Below are 15,172 nucleotides of genomic sequence, written 5' to 3'. Positions count from 1 at the left end.
GGACTAAGGGCAGAAGAATTTGAGCATGAAATCAAGTTGCTAAGTGAGCTCTATGACATTGACGATGTCTGACGAAACTGAAGAATGGTTTCAGTCGAAATTCAAAAGAACCCGAGAAAACAAATCCAAATTCAAGCCAATTCGGTGCTTATCTCAAGCCGAAACCAAAATAAAAGTTAAAGAGCTCGAGTTTATCTGCCACTTTGGTTAAAGCATCTGAGCACCGTCGGATTGGGTTTTAGCCGCGGAGAAGCTCTGAAGATCACGGGCGGTGACTGAGCATCAAACGTGTCGCCGCCGCCGTCGTCGGTCGTCCGCCAGCGCAGCTAAGCTAGGCCACCTCCTCGCCACATACGCCTACGGGTAGACCACGGTGGCAGCCATGCGAGGGGTAAATGCTTGAATAACTACCGCTCCCGCGCCGCCGTTTTCACCGCCGTTCTTTTTACTGCCGCCAGCACCTCTTCTGTCAAACACCGCCGCCAAGCAAAATTCCCCCTCCACACCGCCGCTCCCGTCGATTCCTTCCGTCCACACCTCCGCCTACACCCCACCAGTAGCCCTACCAACTTGTTGCCCAGCTTCTTCGCCGTGACACCTTGTATCGCCGCTGCTTCTGTCCGCCGCCGTCGCACCGCCCGCTCTCGGTGAGAACCCCCTCGCGCTGTCTCTCTTCCTTCTTGAGCAGTCGTAGTCGAGTCCTTAGGGTCCTAGGATGGTGTCGGGGTAGTCGTTTGAGTAGGATGTGCCGTAGTCGCGAGTAGCCACGGCCGGCCGAGGGAATCGCCACCCGTCGCCGTGGAGGAGGTAGCTCCGGTCGTCTCCAGGGGAGCTGTCGCCGCGCGCGAGGTCGTGTAGGGTTAGGGTTGGTGTCGTCGTCAAGACCCGCCGCCGGGAGGGCGCCGGCCGGCGAGCCGCGCCGCCCCCTGTTCCGGTCGCGCTTTTGGCGGGAGGAGGAAGAAGGAGCTGTGCACCCGGGCCCGCGCGTCAGTGAGAGAGATGGGGGAGAAAGAGGGCCGAAGCGGTGCGGCCGTCTTGGGCCGGCGTGTTGAGGCCCAGTGGCGCGCGCGGGTGATCCGAAGAGAAGAGGCCGGAGGCCTAGAGCAGCAACACAGGCCGGCGTCGCGTGGAGAAGAAAGAAAAAGAAAAAGGGGCCGTGGGCCGGTGCTAGGCTACCAGGAGAGAGAGGAGAGGAAATCGGCCCACGGGGCCCGTCGGGAAGAGGAGTAAGGCCGGCGGGTAGAGTGAGTAGGAGAGGTGGGTCCGCGTCGTGGGGTCCAGGTGTTCGTGAGAAGGGGTAGAGAGGGGGTAAGTAAGAAAAGTTTTCCGGGGGAATTTTCGGGAAAAGTTAGATTTCTTTAGCAAAATAATTCGTTTAAATTCGTTTTACACCATTTTAAATCACAGAAATTTGTAGGAGTGTCCAAAATTAGTGAAACCAATTTTGTTAGGTTTGTTTTATTTTCCTTTATGCATTAAAATTTTTACACCCTAGGAAAATAATAAAAATTTAGGTATTTATTTAATGCCTTCCTTTTAAGGTAATTAAATAAATACTTAATATTTATAAAATGTATAAAATATGAATAACACTTTATTAATCACAAATAATTCGTAACTTATAGGAAATCAGATTTTCAAGTTAGAAAGTAATTACCACTTTTCTAAAAATAAAAGAAAAAGCTATAGGAAGGGTTAATTAAGAAAATAAAAATCTAGGTTAATCTTTTTAGATTTCTTTTGTGTGTTGACTTACAACCTATTCGTGATAAGTCGTATAGTCTTTGTTGGCTTGCAACTTTATCATGAAGGAAAGTTGTATAGTCTATTATTTAAAAAGTTTGCATTCTAACCCCTGCATATATTGCGCCGTAGATCCAGAAGCACCAGAAGAGGATTACTGGGAATTTTCAGAAGGACCCTTGGAGTCCGACGAGGTGTTTGAATTCGTTCCCTGTGAAGCAAATCCGTCGGCGTCTACTAATATTTTTAACGATCAAGGCAAGCCCCGGTGCATTTATACCTATCTATTTTGGAGTCGTTATTTCATGTGGCTAGTTATAGGTTAATTGGTTATTGTATGCACTAAGTCTAGGAGTTGGATGAAACCTATTCTTGTGTATGATCATGCCTTGATTTAAGGACATCTTTGCCACTTGTTCAAATCCTAGAAACTACCCAAGTCTAGAATTGCTTACTCGCTTACATGCTTGGTTTACCAACCTTAGGGAAAACTCCTAATCATACATGCGGTTTATGAAAGATAGTTTGGAGTGTAGAACCAGACAGAAGCTAGAGATGTAGTTCTGTCTGCTTATTAATCTGCTTGAGGACCGATCCGTGTCTTAACTGCTGATCAAGTGATAACATCTGATCACTTACTGGGTATGGGACCAGTAAAGCCCAGTAGATTAGTAAATTCTATGATCAGGAATGCTTCGTACCCGCATTTGACGTGCTGGAGATTGGCAGGGGTGTAGCCTGAAACTCACATGGGGATCAGGCCAGACGTGGGGTCCCATGTGGGGGTGCATCCCTGGGTCCGGGTAGTTGTATTCCTAATCATTGACTTTACTAATCGAGAGGTTGTTAGTACGACCTGGACAGTCGTATGATGCTGGTGATCGGGGTGCTCTCCTGCAGGATGTAAATTGATCCGGATCGCCGCAATTCTCGGTTATGAATGCACTTGATCACTGTTGAGCTTCGTAGCATGAACTCATGTGATATAAAACTTTCTGTTGCCAAGTACTGTATGAATCAACAGCTGTGATTGCTTTTACTTCTGTTATCATCTAGAATGGTTAGGTAACAACTTAACTAAACTAAAAGACAAAACTAAGGCCTCACTCGTAGTAAGCTTTTCGGCAAAAATTGTGTCAACCAAGCACACCTAAAGGCTGGCATGCATTCCAAAGAAAAACTATTATATTGGTTAGTCGGGTAAGACTTGCTGAGTACCCCGTACTCAGGGTTTTCCCCTTGTGGTTATCTTTCAGAAGCTACCCAAGAAGCTGTCGAGGAGGAGACCCCGAAGACCTAGAGTATTGACCTGAGTCTCCCAATACTCTAGAAAACCGTTATCGACGCATCTTCTCCTAAACTATTTATGTTTAATCTTAGAGCTTGTCTAACTATGCATCACTAAGTTTGTTTCAACTTGAAGTCTTGTAATAACTCGTACCTCTTAATTATGTATGTAAAAATGTAATGTTTGTAATATTATCCCATCGCGGATATTATCCTGATGTATGGTGATGAAACACGCCGTGGATCTTTCGAGGAGTCCTAGGGACACTCGACGGACTACCGGACTTATGCTGTTTTAGGTGCGTTTCGGATAATTACTGCTCCGACAGCGATTAGGCGCACTTAAACCAGCTTAAGTTGGGCGGTTCCGCCACATTATCTACCACAAAGATATAGTTCCAATACCTGATATATAAATATTACAGATTCTGTTTACTGTATTTGCAGCAATTATGTAGAACAAATTCTCGGTGTGCAAATGAACAGAAGAATCCACACACAACCGGAAGAAAAAACCATGCCAGACTGAAAAAAGAGATGGTGATGCATGCTCTCTTGTACATTTTGTTATCTGACAACTCATGAGGTTCTTCTAAGTGACAAATTATTGGAATATCCAATTTACCTTGTTTTGCAGGAAGAACAAAAGAAGGGAAAGGTCCACAGGATTGAATTATGGGATAAAGCTCATATGAAAAAGGATGGCAGATATGCTAATGGCAATGTACAAATAATAATGGTACTTTTCCTTTCTTATGATTTGCATTGAATCTAAAATCAATTTTGTAATGTTGATATACCTCTGAATATGCTCATTTCAACAGGATAAGTCTTTTGATGAACTAGCAAAACAGAAAGAGCAAAAAAATGGCAATATTTCAGCTGAAGATTATGATGAGGTGTTTGGTAATGTCATTGCTAAGGAGTCAAAACCACGTGGGTACTATGATAATAAGTATTGGAGCCAAGTAAAGGTCTCTCAAGGTCTAGCTTTTGTTGGGCAATCTGCGAATGAAGTCAATCACTCTGAAATAAAAGGAGTGCAAAATAAGATGGAACACATGAGCGATAAGGTGGACCGCATACATGCTTTCTTGGAACGAATGTTTCCAGGAGAGTGTTGGGTAAATGAAATGGTGGCATCACAAAATGATGTAGTAAATGAAATGGTGGCACCACAAAATGATGTAGTAAGCACTTGGGCTTTTTCTTTCCTTTTATCATAGATGACCGAAACATATTGCTGCACTATGTGTCCTTGTTTCATGTCTTCTCTTTTTTTCAGGTTGAAAGAGTGTACGATAATGATATTCAGTGTGATTCTAATGGTAGTGATGAGCATCATTCTGACGACAACCTTGAAGAATCTAGTGCTAATGCTCAGCCTCCCAAAACTACAGTGCAGGTGATGCAGTGTTTATTTCTTTTATATTTTATTAACAGGTGTTGAATGTAAGATCTTGTTATTGTTTTGAAACTATGGTTAATTACAAGATGCAACCATCATGTCTGCAGAATAATGCTAAAGCTACTAAAACCAATGAGGGTTATGCCAATTTATCTTCACGACATGAGGGCATGATTGCAAAGGTATGTTACAAAACATTCTGCCATAGTATAGACAATGCCAATTATTTTGTTATAGCATTTGTTATAAAAAGAATGCAATTGATCTTAACTTCAATTGCAGCGGGTGCATATTGAGAATCGTAATCAAGGGAATAAGGGCTATGCAGGTTTAGCTTTACCACGTGAGTACCTAAAAAAATTAAGACAGGTATGTCCAAGCTATGACTTCAAATTACTTAATGTTGCAACACTGCTTCCTATAGACCGTATGACTGAGGTTACTTGAGCAAAGTTACCTATTGTTGATTAAAAATACTTGTATTACAGGGATCTCATAACAAAAAAGTAGCGGATCATAGCCGTCCAGTATCTGTATGTTTGTCTTTACTTTGTTATTATCTGAAATAAACATGGTTACATATTCAGATATAATAGTACACAATTTCTTCCAATGGTAGGATCAAAAGCAAGTCTATTTGATGTCACTAAGGCACGAAAACAAACCTGTGGCCAAAGGAAACTTAGTGACCACTGATAGCACACATGTGGTTGGAGGAAACATGCTTGGGTATGAATACGTCGCTGTTGCTGTTCACATTGTTAGTGATATTGGGGATGAGGATTTGCCTAGACCATATGACAATATTTGCACAGTAAGAGATGCCATAGGCTATGTTATTGCTTGGCCTTGATCACGTGTAAGTTTATCTCCATATTGATAATGTACATTCCAATTGTCGTAATTGCAAAAAACTTTTACTGATTTAAATGGGATCCACATGTTTTTAGGTGAAAAGACCTAGGGGTTCAGCGCCTAAACGTCCATAACAACTTGGTGAGACATTCTTCAATTGTTCCAACAAAGTTTGCTATGTTGATTTTTTTTATTATCTTTCGAATGCCATCACCTCCTTTCTTTTTTTGAATATTATTTTGTAGACAAAACAAAGGGTTCTCACGACTGAAGATATGGAGATGCTTCAGCTAACCTACTACTTTCTATGTCAAGAAAACTTATGCATACCGAGGGATAGCTTCTAGATAGATTTATGCTACTTGATAGAAAAGTTCATGCAAACCTGTATTGAATTTGCACTGTGTATACACTTCTTTTTATGGATGTTTTATTGTATTTACTACTGCACTTGCCTGAATATATATTTGCTGCTTCTGCTAAGTGTAACAGCTTTATTTTCTTTGTTGATCCTTACATAAATATTTTACTACAAATCTCTATGTTTGTCAAATTTAATTTGTGCAAGAGGTCTCTCCGAGTTTTAACCAAAACCAGAGTGTGCTAATGTATCTATAAAATAGCATATATGTTTCTAAACAATCCAAAATACAAGAAGATATGTATATTGATGTATTTGTAAAAGCGTATCTATGTATCTTCATACAAAATAAAATGTCACTATATAGCGTGTCTACATACAGCGTGTCTACATCGGTAGATGCGTAATACAGCGTGTCTACATCTGTAGATGCGTAATGTAAATGTGTCTAGTAAAGCGTGTTTATATGTGTAGACATGCATCTAGCGTATTTATAAAGCGTCTTATTGTTTGTAGACACGCTTAATAAATCGTATCTACAAATCCTGACACGGTCCATACGGAGACGCTCCAGACACGCTTTACTGAAACGTATCTACACTATACTAGAGATGAATTAAAGCGTAGCTTAGAAGAAAATAAAGCGTATCTACAAGGGGGTTATTGTTGTAGTGCCACTAAAACCCCACCCCAAAATACCAAAACCCTATAGAATGGAGGAATACTTTTTTCCTGCGATGCATCAAATTGCTGGTGAAGCAAAGCAATAACAGAGTAACTCCATACGCGCCTAAAACCGACCCCAGTGCTAGCCCCAATAATCAGCAAGTTACCAAAAAATCGCCACCAAATCATCCAACGTTTCACCGCAGCCAAACCCTAGGACTGATTGTGGCCATGCGTTGCTTCCACCACCAAAGTACACCCAAACCAACCGGGAAAAGAAACCCTCCAAATTTTTCACCAAAACCCTACTCACGTCGGAGGAACGGAGGCGATCGGAATCGCGGGCCATCTCGGGATTAGGATTTCGAGGTCCCCGTCGTCTGCCTCCGGAGACTCTCTCTCCTCCCCCCTGTTTCTCTCCTCCGCCGTGCTCAACTTCGCAGTCATCGCCAAAAAATTGAGAAGGGCGAAAGCGTCCTGCTCCCTTTTTTTTATTTTCTCAGCGCCAAATGAGTCTTCCATTTTTTTTTCTGAAATGAAAAACCCAAGTCCAAAAAGAGAAGCGAGGTCTTTTGGCACCCTCACCTAGCAAGATACGCTGGCCCTCCGTCCTCATGCCGACACGTGGGCCTACAGAATACTTAACTAAATTTCTTGCTGTCGGTATTGATTCTCTTTTTTTTCCAAGTAGTATTAATTTTTCTCTCTACTCTCGTCAGACTCGATTGGATTTGAAATGAGTACCGAAAATAAAGCCGATTCAGGTTTGAAGATTGAAATTGGGACCGGCCCGAGCAGGACGTCCCGTTGCGGCGTAGAATTTGGGGTTTGCCTGTGCCGGCCACATCCCAACAAGCTATTCTCCTTGGCTCCCTGGCATTGCCCCATCACCGCTGCTGATCCACCTGGACGTGCTCCATCCCTCTATTCAAATTGTAAATAGTCATATGTATACTCATAGCTATTATTATGTATGTAGATATAAGTATGTACATAGATACATAGTAAAAATTATAAATTTAGAAATACTAAAATAACCTACAATTTGGGACAGAGGTAGGTAGTAGCTCGCTGCATTGATACGACCTGCTGGTCTCTAGAGTGCAAGCCAATGCCGCATTCTAGTTGAGCCAAGCCCAGAGGGGAATCACGCATAAAAGAACAAGATCGACTGCCAACGCGAGCCTGCGATGCGCGTTAGAAGAAATTACAGGGCAAGTGCGAAGGTTTGCGGTGAGGCGCGACATGGCCACGAGAGAAAAAACCACCGTGTCATCAAAGCCACAACTCCCTCCAGTTTATAAATAAATACTCCCTCTATTCAAAATTGATCGGCACCTGCCGTTTCTTTGATTTCGTTTTTTCACTTCTCCTTTTCAGGGCCAACTTTGGCTGAGTTTTAACTCTCCTGCTTTATTAATAGAAACAACCACAGTCTGTGCCCGTTCATTTCAAAAAAATTGCAAGTCATTTCATCATTTCAACATTCATATTTTTTTTATCTAGTGCACACTATGTTTAGATAAATAGTAAAAAGCTATGAAAATAGAAATGTCAAAACAACCCACAGTTTGGAACGTATGGAGTATTATTTGATATAATTTAGTCAAAAAATATTTTAGTTTTGGCTCTTTAAATATATCAAATTAATTTTTTAACTGGTTTTGGCTCTTTACTAATAGTACCAAAATATTACATATTTGCTAAACGTGTTAGAAATTATTAATTCATGGTCAGTAGTGTCTTGGTGATCATGTTGCTAAAGGAGTAAAAGTTGGACTTCCATGATAATTTCAGTGAAAAATAAACTACTTCGTTTGTAAAGCTCTTAGCATTTCCTCAAACTATCAAATAACACAAGGTAGGTAATTCCTCCCAATACATGTTAGAATGGCGGCTAACACACAGAGATTGTCTTCAAAATATTACCACCAGAACGAAATGTGTCACGTTTTTTTTTTGCTTGCCTGAGCCTTAATGACTAACATATACATAGAGAGGACAACATAAGCATCACCCCATTCTAGTAACCATCTTTGTTTCTCCGAGATCTATGAAAGCAGCCATTGCTCGCGCAACTTCTTTTACCTTGCGCATCTGGGCCCGAGAGGAAGCCCCATCCTCCCCCTCCAATTCCCTCTTAGCCTCCTCATTGAGCCGCATAGAAAAATCAGCATCCCATGCAGGATCAAAATAGATGCAATCATCCTCCGATGTATAAAAAAAAACAGTCCTCAGCCCTCCATCTCCAACTAGTTCGTCGTTTGTAATGGAATGTTTCCCACGAGCCATTTCCTCAAAGTCGAAGCTTTGCCCAAGGTATGTATGCGACAATGGATGCACAATTTTGATCCCACTATGCTCGCAATGGAAGCACCGACCTATTCTCATGAAAAACAGAACAAAGAAAAGGTCAACAACTTGACACGGGCATCAAAACAATGCTAACATCAGCAATACAAACCTGCTGCATGCACAGGTATATCAGCTCTGCTGAGGAATCAAGAAGAATCAGCCCACAGATGAGGGCATGCATGCACAATAAAGATAAACAGAACATAGATACTCATAATACTGCCAAAGCGCGTTTATTAAGACGCGGAGTATCCATGACAACTTTATAACAGTGCGAAGTACGGCAAGAAGATATCGTAGAAACAAAGTGCGGGCTATTTTCCTCAAATTGGACATCGCTAAAGCCTTCGACTCCATACGATGGGACTACCTTCTCCTACTTCTATGTCACTTGGGATTCCCCGCGCGCTGGTGCGATTGGACTGCGGCCATTCTGTCTACTTCTTCCTCACGCGTCCTCCTAAATGGAGTCCCGAACCCACCAATAAAACATGGCCGTGGGTTGAGGCAAGGTGACCCATTATCACCGCTGCTATTCGTTATAGCGATCGATCCCCTACAAAGAATCCTGCAATTAGCGACAGATATGAACATCCTTACCAGACTACGTGGAAGGGCGCCCACATGCCGTATTTCGATGTACGCGGACGATGCGGCATTATTCATAGCACCAAGAAAAGAGGAAATTGATGCACTAACTAACATCTTGGAAAATTTCGGGGAAGCAACAGGTCTCAAAACAAACTTCCGCAAATCGACTATTGTCCCTATCTGTTGCGAAGGCATGCAATTGGACGTGGTACTAGAAAATCTACCGGCGAGGAGGGGAGCCTTCCCAATCAAATACCTTGGGCTACCACTATCCACACTAAGACTGAAAGCTGTAGATTTCCAACCCTTGTTAGACAAGGTCGTGGCCAAGTTAAATAGTTGGAGTGGTAGAAACATGACGACAGCTGGCAGACTCACTTTGGTCAAATCGGTACTAACTGCTCAGCCGGTTTACTTACTATCGGCCCTCAAAGCGCCCAAAGAGATATTGAAGATTATCGATGCTAAGTGAAGGAAATTCCTATGGGCGGGGATGGAGCCGCTCACAGGCGGGAAATGCAAAGTGAATTGGACACGATCTGCAAGGCCTAGGAGGGGAGGAGGACTAGGTGTGTTACACCTCGGAAAATTCTCCAGGGCCTTACGGTTACGGTGGCTCTGGTAGGACTGGATGAATGATGGACCTTCCTGGGAGAGCCAGGACATCCCTTGCTCCCAAACGGACCGCAAACTCTTTGCGGCAGCAACCAAGATCACAGTGGGAGATGGCAACAAGACTTCCTTCTGGGACAGTGGCTGGGTAAGTGGACAAAGGCCAAGGGACATTGCGCCAAATCTATATCATATCTCCAGAAGGAAGAACAGGACACTATATGGATGCAGTCACAAATCGCACGTGGATAAGAGATTTAAACCTTCTTCATCAAGGATTTACCGCCACATATTTCATTGAGTACTACTGACTATGGGTTGAGACCAACCGCCTGCACCTTATGCCAGGCATCCCGGACACCATCACATGGAAATTCACGCCGAATGGGAAATATAGCACACAATTGGCACACAGAGTACAATTCATAGGATCCATGACAACTAATCTCGAGAACCTAATCTGGAAAACATGGGCGCCACCAAAGTGCAAATTCTTCAGCTGGTTGGCCGTGCAAGATAGAATTTGGACAGCGGACAGACTCCAGCGTCGGGGATGGACCAGTAACCCAACCTGCCCCCTTTGCAGCACAGCGCAGGAGACAGGGTATCACCTTTTCGCCGACTGCAGTTTCACACAGCTAATTTGGACGGAACTTAACACATGGACGCAATGCCCTAATGTTGATCCAAGCCGCTAGGATAGGCACGACTCCATACATAATTGGTGGACATCTACGCTGGCTAGCCCGGTGGCCGAGGGGAACGGGGGGAAAGGGTTGCGGACCCTCATTATCCTCGTTCTTTGGGAGATCTGGCTAGAGTGAAATCGGAGGGTCTTCCAACACAAAGACAAGACGGTTACCCAGATAACCGACGGCATCAAGAACCAAGCTGCGATGTGGGTCGCCGTGGGAGCTAAACACTTGGGGGACTTTCTCTCAGGTTGAGTGTTCCGTTTTGTACTAGTTGTCATAGCGGAGTTCTGCCTCCCCGTTTCGGGGATGCGAGTGTACAGCTTGTATAGTACGTTTGTATACGGCCCGTCGGGCTTTTCCTCTCTTTTAATATAGCAGCAGCTCTCCTGCTGGCTCGTTTAAAAAAAAAATCTTGAGACATTTCTATTCATTAGAGGCTCAAGTCCACAGGTTGTCCCTCAGATCAGGAGGCGCAGTGTCCAATGATAATATGCTAAAGGCGCATCAATTAATATTAGTCGGACACACATCTGAGTGTCTTAGCATCTTTGCCATCAGTGCAGTGAAAGAACTGCCAACCAAACCTCCTAAGAATCTTATGATGGAATGACAGAAGCTGCAACAAGATGGCTAGTGCAGTTCTGGCTCTTACCAGGTTTAGACTTTAGAGGAAACATGAAGAAACAGCAAGATCTATAAGGGGAGCTATGCTGATTAATTAAACAAGTAAACAACCATCAAGTTGTTAAAGTGACAGTATCTCAGTAAGTTGTGGTGCCATATCTTATGCCCACTAGAGTTGCAGCCTTGCAGGATAGCATAGTTACAGCCTTACAGGTTTCATGTTCCTTGAAAATGGGGGTACTCATTCCATTTTTTCTCTATTATTTGACTCAAAACCAACAAAATCCATGTTCAAGAAAGAAAAAAACAACCAAATCAGGTGCCTAACCAACATCAGCGTATGCTTCGGTGGCCCAATACAATATGTTAGCATGGGCTGAGGCAACTCCACAGAGGCATTAATCAAACTGGATCAAACAATATGTTGTTTGCAGTAAAAGGGCACAACACTTTAATGCGAGAAAGTACAGCAGATGCATAGGTTAAAGTAAATACCGTTATCTATAGGAGCAGACTGCAGAGGAAAGCAAATGCCTAGTTTATTAAGACCTCCCCATTATCAGTATTGTTTTATGGTATTATTCCGCAGCACTGTGAACATCCTCTAAAGGGTTTCTACAGGAAGCGCATGACACAGATCTGGAGTTCTGGACATATGCCAAAGGGACAATCATACCACTACCAAGAACAATCATGCAAGCTAATCTGGATACAGCGTAGAGCATACCGGCATCTTTTGATGACTCTGACACGGGCAAGCACAGAGACTGAGAGTCCTTCATGTCTTCAGAGTCATTTCTATGCTGGACGAAAAGGAGTGTGGGAGCTACATCAGCAACTTGTGATCCTTTCAGCCTTGCCCAGATGTTGATGTGGGAATATGGGTATCCGTCATAGTTCTCATAGTCACCAAATTTTCCATTCAAGGGTATTTCAGCATTCACCCCACAGATTGCAAGAAGCTCATATTCCTCTCCCTGCAATTGGTTCAAGAAGCATCAGATCAGAAAGGCCATCTACCAGACAGGGTTCAAAGAATGCAAGAACAGCAAAGAAACAGCAAATCATATAATGAACTTGCCTTATCTTGTGAATGTTTCCTTAATGCAGCTTGAACACATCTGTAAACCGAACTCTGGTGAGCCTCGAAATCCTTCCTTGGCAGAGACAATCTCGGAGGCACCCTTGGTCAGTTTCTGAACCAGCCCCACAGGCTTGCTGCGTTGATATTGCAACAAATATGTCGAGATGATCTGAACATCATCAGGGGAGAGGGTAGGCTTAACCTCAAGCAATGCCTTCAATTCTAACCCTTCTTGCATGGACCCCAATGCAAAGGTTGCTAGTGCCGTAGGGTTAGGGTGATTTGCAGCGCGAGCAGCAGCCTTGTAAGCATCATGTGGTTGGCTAGATATTTTGTAGCCAGATAGATTTGCCCTCGAGATGACTCTGTCAAGTGTCGCGTTGTCCAAAAGAAGATATCGTGTAGCGTCATATGTGGAGAGCTCAGGGAATAGTTTTGTTACAAGGGTGGTGAGGCCATGGAGGGAACGGCACTCAGTGCGGGCGAGGGCCTCATCGTAGATCATATCCACCTCAAACTCTTGGTGCGGGGGGAATACGATGTCATACCAGATGGTGTTGAGAATGATGTTGGTGACAGGATCAAACTGACCGTAGCAGTGGCCAGCCTTCAGGAGGCCCCGGTGGTGCCGTGAGCGCAAGCAGGGCGCTGGGATGCAGGAAATTGCCTTGAGGTAGAACCCATGGATTCTATCTTGAAGCACCTTCATCAGAGTTAGTTCAAGTTCAAACGGATACTGCATCTTCTTTATGCTCGTGGGAAACCTTGAGATGGCATAGCGCATGACCTCCTCTGAGTCTGCTGTCCCATGACTGCCTTCCATCGATAACTCAGTAAGATGACTTAGAGTAGCAATGCTGAGGCGGCCTTGTATCACCAAGAGGGGGGAGACCTTGTCCAGACGGGAAGCCAGCATGAGAGAGTTATTCACAAGTCTGGTGACCTTGGGATCGTCCGATCCAGTGACGTGAGGATGCATTGCAGATAGGGCAGCACAGGTCAGAGCAACTTTGGTGGTAGGGTGGTGGATGGTGAAGGCTTCCGAGTCACGGTCCTCCTCGATGAGGCGCACGGCTACGAGGAGATCAGCCTTGGCCAGGCGCAGGTAGCGCAGGGCTTCCGAGGTCGTAAGGTAGCGGAAGTAGGTGGTGAGGAAGGTGACGAGGCCCCGAAGCGATCGCGCCTTAGCGCTGACGGCATCGGCGCAGATCACCTTCCCCCTTTGTCGCGTCGCGTCTTCACTAGTGCTACTGGCCTTCTTCCCCTTCGCCTTGCTGCTGGTGCCGGCTTGTGGTCTCTTCCTCTTCTTCCCACGCCCTCCCTGCCCCTCCAGATTTGCCTCTTTCTTCACCAGCGACGATGAGCAACCGTAGGCGGCAGTGTTGGCGATGATGTTGGAGACGGGATCGAAGAAGCCGAAGCAGACACCAACCTCGTGGAAGAGCGAATCCAGAGAGGAAGGGAGCCGATCGAACGCCTCCTTGTAGTACCCATGGATGTGACCCATCACCTCAGATTTGTTGACGTCATAGTATTCCAATGAGTAATTGCCGCGGCGGAAAGCCTCAATCGTCCTCTGGAGGGTGCGCAGTCCGTCGGCCATCGTCCTATTCCTCTTCTAATCCGATTCGCTGGTTGGGGAAGCGGGCGCCACCGCGGCGGAGGTGGAGCAGGTTGGTGAGACGGGGGAGAAAGATGCAGAAGGATTCAGATCTGGACCTAGCCACCTATGGGCTCCTTGAGGGTTAGTTTAGCTGGGTTTTAGGGACGGCTTCTGACCGTGGTACTGTGTCATCAGAGCAGCTAGAGTTGGAGGAGCCACAATTACAATTTGTGGCTTCCACTAGAGGGAAGGAGAGGAGAGAGAAATTTAAATCCAATGAACAATGCATAAACAACAGATGAACAGTGATGGAACAGTACGGTGTCAGATGGAGCCGGAGCGAGCAGAGCCACGCCAAACGTGTCCTTGATGTCTGCTGCCTTACCTTTTTATAATTATTTTTATAGTTTTTCTATATAGGCAAATAGGGGAGCTTCTAGATCGGGCCTGAAGCCCTGAACACACCTAAAAAGGTTGTACGAACCGAGTCGGCCCATGTTGGCCATGAACTTCGTAATCCATAGTTCATAATTTTTTCATGGTTATAGTAGAAACAACTGGAATTTATACCGTTCCTTATGTGCCGTCAAAATTCTAAGTTTTTCACTTCCATTCGTTGCCATTCCGTCAATTTAGCTGTTAGTATGCCGTGAAGTTGGAGTTGAATAGACCTTTTTGCCCCTCGCAGTGAGATGAAGCGAAAAATCGCTGGTTCCCTTCATTATTGCCAACTCATTCTTATGATGTTTGACATATCAAGCATTGATCTAGACAGATCATCAAAACATATAGAGGCCAAACATATGAGAAAAAAAATTAAAGTATAACTGTCGCGCTGGTCACTAAAGCAAATTGATACTTGGTTCACATTGACAAAGCAAAAAGCATAAAAGCATCAAATTTGCACAGACCAAACGAAGCATCAGATGGTTTTTCATTTGTACATGACTCACAATTTGAGTTTCATCACACAGGATCATACCAAATCTAGTTTCTCGTCACATATATACAAGCACAGTAGCTAAGAATGATTTGCATATGAAAGCCGGCATGCTCTCAGCCTCTCCTATCACCGTGCGCTCGCGTTCACGGCTCGAGCCCTCGTGCCAACGTTACCCCAGCGCAGCTCGTGCACACACGGGAGGCGCATGAGCCATGCGCTCGCCGCTCAAGCTCGCGTCCAGCCCCGTGCCGAGGTTGCCCCAGCGTGGCTCGCCTAAGGGGCCTGCACGGGAGTTACAGGAGTCGTGCGCCCACCGCCCAAGCTCGCGTCCGGACCTGGCCGCCA

General features: G+C 44.7%; 1 protein-coding gene across 1 annotated transcript; it reads right to left on the bottom strand.

Annotated features, from left to right (window-relative positions):
* Positions 1-8,182: 8,182 nt before the first annotated feature.
* On the bottom strand, positions 8,183-14,283 carry LOC117837271 (uncharacterized). Its single transcript, XM_072290637.1, has 3 exons — positions 12,275-14,283; positions 11,925-12,170; positions 8,183-8,701 (listed from the first exon to the last, which is right to left on the bottom strand). The coding sequence occupies exon 1, from the start codon at positions 13,882-13,884 to the stop codon at positions 12,280-12,282; it is 1,605 nt and encodes a 534-aa protein (XP_072146738.1). The 5' UTR covers positions 13,885-14,283; the 3' UTR covers positions 8,183-8,701; positions 11,925-12,170; positions 12,275-12,279.
* Positions 14,284-15,172: the final 889 nt, after the last annotated feature.

The sequence above is a fragment of the Setaria viridis genome, chromosome 9, assembly GCF_005286985.2.
Source record: "Setaria viridis chromosome 9, Setaria_viridis_v4.0, whole genome shotgun sequence".
Lineage (NCBI taxonomy): Eukaryota > Viridiplantae > Streptophyta > Magnoliopsida > Poales > Poaceae > Setaria > Setaria viridis.
This window is presented reverse-complemented; position numbering and strand designations above follow the sequence as displayed.